Source organism: Vicia villosa, linkage group LG6 (assembly GCF_029867415.1).
Source record: "Vicia villosa cultivar HV-30 ecotype Madison, WI linkage group LG6, Vvil1.0, whole genome shotgun sequence".
NCBI lineage: Eukaryota > Viridiplantae > Streptophyta > Magnoliopsida > Fabales > Fabaceae > Vicia > Vicia villosa.
The window spans coordinates 133330469-133341472 of record NC_081185.1 but is presented as its reverse complement, the minus strand read 5'-3'; the positions used below and the strand labels follow the sequence as shown (position 1 = coordinate 133341472).

Sequence of the window (11004 nt, the reverse complement as noted above, 5' to 3'; positions counted from 1 at the left end):
AAAACATAGTCGAAATCGCAATTTAAAAAAAAAATTGTATTTCAAAAATGATTTTTATGAAAAACTATTGAAATAGTTTCAAAATTAAGTGATTTTTTAAAATTTTGATATCCAAAAAAAGTTTCAAGTGGTGAAATATCTAAAATAACATTTTAAGAATAACTATCCAAATCAAAATTTCATTTGAAGTTTTTATAAAAACTTTCTTTGTAAATTTTTTCACACCAAATTATGTTACACTATAAAAATCATTTTTAAAAAAAGCCACGAGGAGTCACAACTATTTTAGCGGCTATCCAATGGTACCTATTAGCATTGGTCAACTCTATTAATCTAAAACTTCTTCAGGCCAATACGTCAGCTCTATGATGGTCACCAGTATTGATCCATGACACAACATCATGTTGCCCTTGGCACTCCATATGATAAATAATGTCAGTTTCACTAGGGTCATAACCAGTTGTCTCCCGGGATGTTTTGCCAAAGCGATCGACACGTTTCCTCCTCTGACTGACATCATCTATTTTTTTCCTTCGTCAAGACAAGAGAAGGCATCAGTCCATTTTTAAATGATCACTCAGAATGATGATTCCTGACTCAAAACCCCATTGACACGGGAATGAATACAATTCATACACCATTTCTCTTTCTCGAAGTCAAAGAAACACTACATTCCGAGTCAACGTAATAAAAATACGATAAATAATTGAGTAAAAACTGAGGAGAAGAGAAGGTACCTTGAAGTTTGAGGGCGATTGCGTTGAAACAAGGAAGAAAGCTGATAAGCATAAGCTTTAATACTTTGAAGTTATGAACGTGCAACGACAATTACTCTAAAATACAAGTGCTCTCAGATAAGAGGGAAACACACAAAGAGACGAGGAAAACTTAGTCTACAAGACGACTAAAAAGTTTCTCCATGATCTCTCTCCATCTTTATATAGGAAAAGACAATTGAACGGACCAGATCAAAAATAGGAATTAAGGGCTAGTCAATGGTCAAATTTCATCTGGAGAATACAACCATTCTCAAGTGTACTCGAGTACACATAAATCTGCGTCACGTCACCCCACACCTTTTCAGGTCACACGTCAAAGAAAAACGAAAAAATGTTTCAAAAATGAGACTGCATTTAATGTTCACATCTACATCATGCTTTGGCAAAACCAAAGCGGCACATGCCAACCGACACCTGGACGAACATCCTTTAAGGCCAACCACGACTACAGAAATATTCCCTCGACATCAAACATGCCCGACGAGTCTTGGGGGCAACTGGTTTTTGCGGGTCAAAGACTCGGGACCCACTGCTCCACCCCGACCAATGACCCAATAATACGAGGCTCATTATCCAACTTACTCCGTCAGGCCCAAGGTATAAATACCTTCGTAAAAGGTTTTCAGGTACACATTCTCCAATCTCCATTTTCACTACCACTATCTTGAACCCTAAACTCACTTGGCGTTGGAGTGCTCACGATACAAGTACCCCCTAAGTCGACAATGTTAGAGGTAGCCAACACCGATAAACGGCATCGCATCAAGACCAATATCGTTGGTTCAAGAAGCACCGTGATCATAACCTTCGATCCACGGTGCCGTCACGTCGTAGTGCCTTGGAAGCTTCGTTCCATCGTAGTTTCCGCCACCATCACCATTTCTAGTTCCGCTACAAAACAAAACCAAATGAGCCAAATCTAACGAGCCAAACATAACAAGTTGAATCGAGTTGTTCATGAACTTAAAATAAGTCGAGTTTGAACTTAAAAAGAAGTTCCTGTCAAACTCGAGTCAAATTTTGAGCCGAACGAATTTTTATTGATTCAAGTCAAACTAAGATGAGTTTGAGTCAACTAGACTCATTTTCAGCCTTAGAAGAGGGGACTTTTGATCTTATTTATCGGTCCATGACATTTTGAGTTGTTAGTTATTTTATTTACATATTTTAAATTATAATAAAAATAAATAATTTAGCATACCTTATTTTTTCCATTCACATGGGACTCTCCATAGAATAAAATAAGGTTCAATTGATTTTTTTCATTAAAATTTATAAAAATATATTAAGTGTTTATTGGTTATTACTCTATAAACTCAGTCACTTGCATTTACAATAGTTCCAACTCTTTAAATACCCATTTGAGATCTGAAGTATTTAACTTGACAGATATTCCTCTTTGATTATCGAAGACAATAAATACTCTGTAAAAAAGTTTTTCATGTGACATCTTCAATGTAGGAGACTAAATGATAAAAAAAAAGCTCAAATACCAAATTATGGAAAAAGAAGATAAAATTAATATTTAATAAAAATAAAGACTTTCATCGATTTTATTTATATTTAATATCTCAATGTATTTTATAATGATTTTAATGGATAATAAAATATTTAAAAGGCTAAAAGTCACTAAATAAAAAGCCCGATTTCATATTTTATCATTCAATTTCTAATTTTTTTTTATAAACTAAATTGCATTAATGAGAATACAATGGATATTCGGCCCTAATACAAAATAACAAAAGAAAGAAAGCTCTAGAGAAACATAATTCTATAACATCTAAAAATCAATTGAACCTCCAAATAATATGGAATAAAACTTTCATTTAAAATTAAAAAAATACTAATTGTTTTGCTTAAAAAAATATTTTCACAAATAGATGATTATTTTGAAATAAATTAAGGTGAAAACTTACCTACAATTTCTTAGATTTGATTTATGCTATTTGCCAATAAAAATATGACAAATGTACTTTAACATCATTTAAGGAAAAATAAAAAAAAAATTGTATATGTGTAAGAGGAAATTGTTGTCATATTATTAGAAAATAGTATAAACAACACCTACGGAATTATATCTAAATATTCTCCATAAATTAATTATGAGAAACCAAAGTAAATTCATTAATTCCAATAATTTAAATAGTAATAAATAAATAACATTTAAAATTAATACTAAATCTAATATTTTTGTATAGATAAAATCTCATGATTTTTTAAAAACCATATATATTAACAATTTTTATAAGATAAACGGGGAGTAACAAATAAAACACATTAAGCGGAACAAAGGTAAATCAATTTAAAAGTAGTAGAAAAACTGAAACCCGAACTTGGAGGCCAAATCTTCTCATCTACTTTATAAATAAGCTTCAAAAGTGCAACTACTCTATCTCATGCATTCAAAACTTCCCTAATTTGCGATACAACAATCTTTTAACACTAAGCCCTAGGTAACTAACTAACTTCACATATAAATACTAAACTAAGCTCAACTCTTTAGTTTATAATTTCTCACAGCAACAATGACAGTGAACATAACCTCCATCAAAACATCCTCCAATGGAATCTGGCAAGGTGATAATCCTCTCGATTACGCCTTCCCCCTCCTCATTGTTCAAACCGTCTTAGTCCTCGTTGTTTCTCGCTCCCTCGCTTTCCTCTTCAAACCTCTCCGTCAACCAAAAGTCATCGCTGAAATCGTGGTATGTATCCCATCACATGCACCGTTAATTATTTAGTTTTTTTTTTTTCTTTTTCAAATAGTCTAATGATTGGAATTTTATCATTTAAAAATAATAAATATGATGTCGCGAGTTTGAACCGTGTGTTTGTATTTCTAATTAGTTTAATTATATTTGTAGATTGATTTTTTTTTATTTGCATGTATTTGCAGGGTGGAATTCTGCTAGGTCCATCTGCATTGGGAAGAAACAAAAACTACATTCACAACATATTCCCGTCATGGAGCACACCAACGCTCGAATCCGTTGCAAATATTGGTTTACTATTCTTCCTTTTCCTCGTTGGACTTGAGTTAGATATAAACTCGATTCGAAAAAGCGGTAAAAAAGCACTCAGTATAGCTGCTTTTGGAATTTCCGTTCCTTTTGTCTCGGGCATTGGCATCGCCATTGTCCTCCGAAAAGCCGTCCATGGCGCAGACAAAGTCGGATTCGTTCAATTCATCGTCTTCATGGGAGTCGCTCTATCAATAACCGCTTTTCCCGTTTTAGCGCGAATCCTCGCCGAACTTAAACTCCTCACAACGCGCGTGGGTGAAACCGCGATGGCAGCAGCCGCATTCAACGACTTAGCCGCGTGGATTCTACTCGCTTTAGCCATCGCGTTGGCCGGAAGTGGAGCTGGCGGAGGAAAAAGTAAAAGCCCTCTGGTTTCTGTTTGGGTTCTTCTCTCCGGTGTCGCTTTTGTTGCTTTCATGATGCTTGTTATACGACCTGTGATGAAGCGCGTGGCTAAAAGATGCTCCGCAGAAAACAAAGCCGTGAATGAGGTTTATATTTGTTTAACTCTAGCGGGTGTAATGGTTTCAGGATTCATAACTGATTTCATAGGGATTCACTCGATTTTCGGAGCGTTTGTTTTTGGATTGACTATTCCGAAAACTGGTAATTTTGCTAAGAGGTTGGTAGAGAGAATTGAGGATTTTGTTTTGGGTTTGCTTCTTCCACTTTACTTTGCTTCAAGTGGTTTGAAAACGGATGTGACTAAGATTAGTGGCGGAAAAGCTTGGGGGCTATTGGCTTTGGTGATTTCAACAGCTTGCGCTGGGAAGATTTTGGGAACTTTTGTAGTTGCGATGATATGCAAGATTCCAGTTAGAGAGTCGATTACACTTGGAGTACTCATGAACACAAAAGGTCTTGTTGAACTCATTGTACTCAATATTGGAAAAGAGAAAAAGGTCAGTTTTACTTAGTCTACTATATGGTGATTAATTTTTTATAGATGCACTAGAGTTAATGAAAGATATTTTTCATGCTATAATTTGGTTACATTTTTTTAACTTGATTAATTTACAGGTGTTGAATGACGAAATATTTGCAATATTGGTGCTTATGGCTCTCTTCACAACCTTCATCACTACCCCACTAGTAATGGCAATCTACAAACCAGCTCGTGGTATCGCAGCCAAAACAATTCGCAAGTTAGGTGACATGTCCACACACTCTAAAGACAAAAACGCGGGGGAGGAAACTCTTCGAGTCCTAGCTTGTATCCACGGTGAAACCAACATTCCTGCCATCATAAACCTCATTGAATCAACACGTAGCACCAAAAATTCCTTCCTCAAAGTCTTCATCATGCATCTTGTTGAGCTCACAGAACGTTCATCTTCCATCATCATGCTCCAACGCGCTCGTAAAGACGGTTTTCCTTTCTTCAACAGGTTCAGTCTTGGCGAATGGGATAATCGTTTAGCTGGGGCTTTTCAGGGTTATAGTCAATTGGGCAGGGTTATAGTCCGGTCAACTACAGCCATCTCTTCTCTATCTACAATGCACGAAGATGTATGCCATGTAGCGGAGGAGAAGAGAGTGGCAATGATTATATTGCCTTTCCACAAACATTGGAGAAAGGAAGTTGATGATGAAAATGACAGTGAGATTCATGAGGTGTTGGAGAATGTTGGGCATGAATGGAGAGGTGTGAACCAAAGGGTGCTTAAAAATGCTCCTTGCTCAGTTGGTGTGCTTGTGGATAGAGGATATGGGCTTGGGTCCAAGAATTTGAGCTCAGAAGGTAATGTGAACCAAAGAATATGCATATTGTTTTTTGGTGGACCTGATGATCGTGAGGCTTTAGAGCTGGGAAAGAAAATGGCTGACCATCCAGCAGTTGAAGTGACCGTTGTAAGGTTTGTTGAGCAAGATGCGGAAAGTGTTAATAACTTTGTTTTGCGCCAATCACCTGGAAAAAGTGCTGATAACAGCTATAGCTTCTCCATAGCAAAAATGAACAGAAAAAAAGAACTGGTAAGTAACACTCCAAACAACTTTACTTGACTCAATTATACTTAGACACAATATGAATATTTTTATATAAACATTGCTATAAAATAAACTGCAGGAGTTGGATGAAAAGGCAATGCAGGAGTTTCAAAGCAAGTGTGGCGAAAGAGTCAAATATATTGAGAAAGGTAGCGGCAACTTTGTGGAGGAAGTGGTAGCATTAGGAGAAAGTGTGGGCTATCATCTCATAATTGTTGGGAAGGGTCGGTTCCCATCGAATATGGTGGCGAGATTAGCAGAGAGGCCAGCAGAGCATCCAGAGTTAGGTCCCATTGGAGACATTCTTACTTCTTCAACAAGAGGTCATAGGATGGTGTCATCAGTATTGATTATACAGCAGCATGATGTGACATTATCTGAGGATGCGCCAATGTACAAGGTTAAGATCCGTGGTGAGAATATTGCACATGTTTCGTCTGGGAGGCGTGAGATAACTATAGCAGATGCAGTGTAATTATTTATTTAAGCATTCAATTGTTATGCAATGTAATTAATTTTTTAAATATTGATTTAGATAATTTATTATTAATATAACATATTATAGTTAATTGCTATTAAATTACTTGATTTTGTCTGTATGAGAGAAGAATAAGTGCTAATAACATTAATACAAAGAAAAATGACTCAGAAGAATAAGTGTTAATGATATTATTATAGATTGTTAATGATATTATTATAAATGACACTGTAAAATATGGTTGATATATATATATATATATATATATATATATATATATATATATATATATATATATATATATATATATATATATATATATATATATATATATATATATATATATATATATATATATATATATATATATATATATATATATATATGGAATGTATCAAGTAGGAGGGTTTTTAAATAAGAGATAAGAGGATTTAATGCTAACCATTGGATTAATCAAGAGAGAGAAATAATAATTACATTAATATTTTAATAAATAATTTAATTCTCTCACTTGATTAATCCAATGATTAACATTGAATCCTCTTATCTCTTATTTAAAAATTCCTCCTACTTGATACACCCCATATATATATATATATATATATATATATATATGAATCGAAAAAGATTAAATAAAGCACCTGTTGTGCATTATTTGAGATTCTAAAATAAATTTTTATATTAGAAACCAAGCTTCTCTCTTTATTGTTAAAGAAAAAGTACTTTCTTTTAATGAAATGATGCTTCTCTCTATTGGAGGATACACAAGATAATTAGAGAAGATGATGTAAGAAAATAATAGAGAGAATAACTAAGATGAGGGGAGAAATTGCCATTAACAACAAATGTTACAATTGAGGGATATTTATACAAGCTATTAAAAACCAAGTATAATATAAAACAAATAAAAAAATAAGATAAAAAGTGCAAATTCGGGTTCGTAGAAACCCAGAAGCTGAAAACACCTGCTGTAACTGGTTACGCTCTTTCCCATAACCGGTTACGGCCTCGACAAAACCAAATTCCAGCTTTCAGAAGTGCTTATTTGATAAGCTGTTCACACTAGTTCCAATACACCACCTTAATTCAAATGCTCCAAGTTCTTCATGCCCAAACTCATCACCAACTTCTTGAACACAACATTTGTGACCCCTTTTGTCAAAAAATCCACAACTTGTTCTTCGCTTCGATAGTATCCCAACCTCAACTTTCCTTCACACACTAGATCCATCAAGTAATGAAACCTCATCTCAATATGCTTGCTCATACCATGTGCAAGAGTGTGTTAGCTTCTCCATCATTGCTGCCCAGCTCTCCCAACAGATTCATAAGCCACACAGCTTAACACACACATAGCTATGCAGCGATATACTCAGCCTCACAAGAAGAGAGCGCAACCACTGGTTCCTTTTTAGAACACCAAGAGATTGGTGCTCCTCCAAACATAAAGACATGACCAACGGTAGAATTTCGATCATCTTTATCTCCTCACCAATTAGAATCGGTATAATTGAGCAACTCGCATTTTCTGTATGTATCTGATGCGGGAAAGATAATTCCGCAGCCAAGAGTACCTTTGATGTATCATAGGATCCTCTTAAATGCTGCCAAGTGAGACACATTCGGTCTCTCCGTGAATCTACTCGCAATACCGACATTAAACGCCAAATCTGGCCTCGTATTGCATAAGTAACGTAATGATCTATTCAATCTCCTATATTGTGTTAGATCCACATTCAACTTATCATTTTTTTGGAACAGTTGTAACTTGCTTCAGCTGGTGTATTGGCAGCATTACAATGCTTCATATCACACCTCTTCAATATCTCAAGTGCATACTTCCTTTAGTGCATGAGCAGTCCCAATTTTGATTTGTGGAACTCTATGCCAAGAAAGTAAGTCATAATCCCAAGGTCATTCCTTTCAAACTCTTCCATAAGTTCACTCTTGAACTTGGAAATACTCAACTCATTGCTTCCTGTGATCAACAAATCATCCACATATAATCAAAGTATTATCACATCTTTTCTCGCATCCGTTTTTACATGGACACCAAGCTCGAAAACACATTTCTTGAAACCAACGTCGACTAGGAAATCATTTATGCGTTTGTTCCAAATTATTGGTGTAACGCCCGTTTTTAGTTTGCATATTTTATTTAATTATGTCATGTCATGTTATGCTATGTATTTTATTTTATTAATTAGGTGTTAATTAAGTGTTTATGTGATATTGGTGTTATTTATTGGGTTTTTATAGTAAATAATATAAGTTGATGAATTAGGAGAGTTATTGGGCTTGAGATAGCATTAGTAAGTGTATGGTGTGATTTAAGGCCCATTAGCATTATGAGAAAGATAGTAAGATTAACCAAAACAAGGGTTTTAGAGGCTTAGAGGATAGAAACTTATTTTTCACAAAAATTGGGAAATAGAAGAGGAGAGTGAAGAGAAGAGAAAGGGGGAATTCCAAGATTCAAGTTCATAGAGTTGGATTCAATCCAAACCTAAGGTAATGGTGGGATTCCTTCATGCTAAAGGGATGTATGATGATGTTTTGGGTGGGATTTGATTGTATGTTTGTATCCATGGAAGTTGTGTGTAGAGATGTTAGGGTTTATGAACAAAATGCATGAATTTATGATTTGAAATGTGTTTTAATTTATGTTTGATGGTGAAGGATGATAGATTTCGTATTTATACCTGTTTAATTGATGTTTAGAATGAGTTATGGGGGAGGGGAGGGGGATTATGCAGGTCTGATATTGATATTGAGTTTCTGCACAATCGCGCCTCCGCTGAGCGGAGCTAGTCCGCTAAGAGGACCTTGCTTTGCATTTCGCTTCTGTCGTGTGTCGCTAGTGCTCCGCTAAGCGGACCTTGTTTGTATTTCGCTTCTGGACCCCTTCGCTAGTGCCTCGCTGAGCGGACCCTATTTTACAAAATTGTCCAAACTTTGAAATGATGTATCTTTTGAACCGTAACTCCTTTTTAAGTGCCGTTTGAACCTACGTGAAACTCTAATTGATGTCTTTCTAATGTATATGATTTGAAAACCTTTGGAAACATTTTTGAAGATTTCTCTAAATGAATTTGTTTGATATTTATAATTGTTGTGGTGAAGTGATGTAATGTTGTATGGTGTTACAACATAGCGACGTGATTGTGAAGTGACACAATACTATGAAAGTAATTATGTTTGGTCGATGTTTGTGTGTGGTGTTTGTGTGGGTGTCACGTTCATAGAGTCACATCCATTGCATAAAAGAGACGTGGCCTTAATGGCAAAAGCGACGAGGCCTTAATGGCAAATAGTGACGTGTGCCCAATGGCAAATTTTGAGACGTGGGAGTTTTACTCCAATGGTACCACATGCATTTGCATAAGTCGAGTCACATGTGAACTACATTTGAATCTTATTTGATTATGTCGTTGTGACTTGATGAAGATATGTTTGTTGTGATGTGATGATTTGATGATGAGATGTTTGTCGAGATATGTCGGAATCCTACTTGTGAATTGCATATATTGTCACGATTCATTTATGATATTGTTGTCATTTCCTAAGTTGACTATGTGACGTGAATTGTTGTATTGAGGTTTGTTTACGGTGATTTCCGGTAAACAACCGCTAGTCTTCCAAACTATAATAAATATGATTTGGTTACTCGCAGGATCGACTAGATTGATCCTAGGACATAGTCAAAAAGATTGTTATTGATGGTCATTCGGACCATATCTATGATTCATCTTGTCAATAAGAATTACTTCGAACGAAACAAACAAAATTAGCAATCACTTCGTTATACACGTGAGTATAACTTTAGCGAAAGGTAAGTCAAGATAAAATATGAGACGAAACTGTAAAAGTGCAAAAATCTTAAAGTGCAGAAATGTTAAATACTTCAAAGATAAATGATATGAAAATAATGAGTACAAAAACGTAAATGGCAAGAAGTAAATGAAATGCAATAATATTGAAAGATACTTGAAAATAAAGGGAAAATACACATATATTAAAACGGTGGTGTCATACGTACATTTCTCAGCGAACTCTTTCTCTTTAACACTTGATACTTGAGTAATATGTGAGTGATTTGTACAAAATGAACACACGGAATCCTAATATTAAGACCCTTATTTATACTAGTTTCGACCTTAACGGTCCTACGCTAATCTAATGCCACGTTTCTCATAAGAATCTCAGGAACGCCATCTGTCTTTAGACAGTTACGAAACCGTCTTCGAATTTCAAATCCTCCCGCCTAAGTCCTTCTTCGACGCGTGGCAGTGTATTTAACATTAAAACACTACAAAAGCACGCTAAGTGTCAATACTTAACATATTTCACGAAATCTGTCTAAGTCTTCGAAGACATATACTCCTACTAGCTTCAGCATTCACTATCTTCGTTATAAATTAGAAATCTTCATTCTCGAAGCATGGCCATCAGGAGCCATTTTTATCTTCAAAGATGGTCATCAGTAACCATCCTTCCTTCGAGTTTTAATCCTTCGAAGGACCATGTTTGCAAAACGAAATCTTCAGCTAACAAATTGCCCCCAATAAATGCCTGTTTCGAAAAACAAGAGAAATAGGCGTTTCTTGTTGTAATAAGATTTCGTTTTTAGAGTTCCAAGATCATTGACTGACGTCATAATCATTGATGACCCTATTTCCAAAACGTCTTGTCATTTTCAAAGATGTCTACTCATAACTTACGTTCCCACGTTCTG

At 35.2% G+C, this 11004-nt stretch overlaps 1 protein-coding gene across 1 annotated transcript; it reads left to right on the top strand.

Annotated features, from left to right (window-relative positions):
- Window positions 1-3304: 3304 nt before the first annotated feature.
- On the top strand, window positions 3305-6266 carry LOC131612428 (cation/H(+) antiporter 20-like). Its single transcript, XM_058884221.1, has 4 exons — window positions 3305-3484; window positions 3676-4704; window positions 4823-5776; window positions 5871-6266. The coding sequence occupies exons 1-4, from the start codon at window positions 3305-3307 to the stop codon at window positions 6264-6266; spliced, it is 2559 nt and encodes an 852-aa protein (XP_058740204.1).
- The last annotated feature ends 4738 nt before the right edge of the window (window positions 6267-11004 follow it).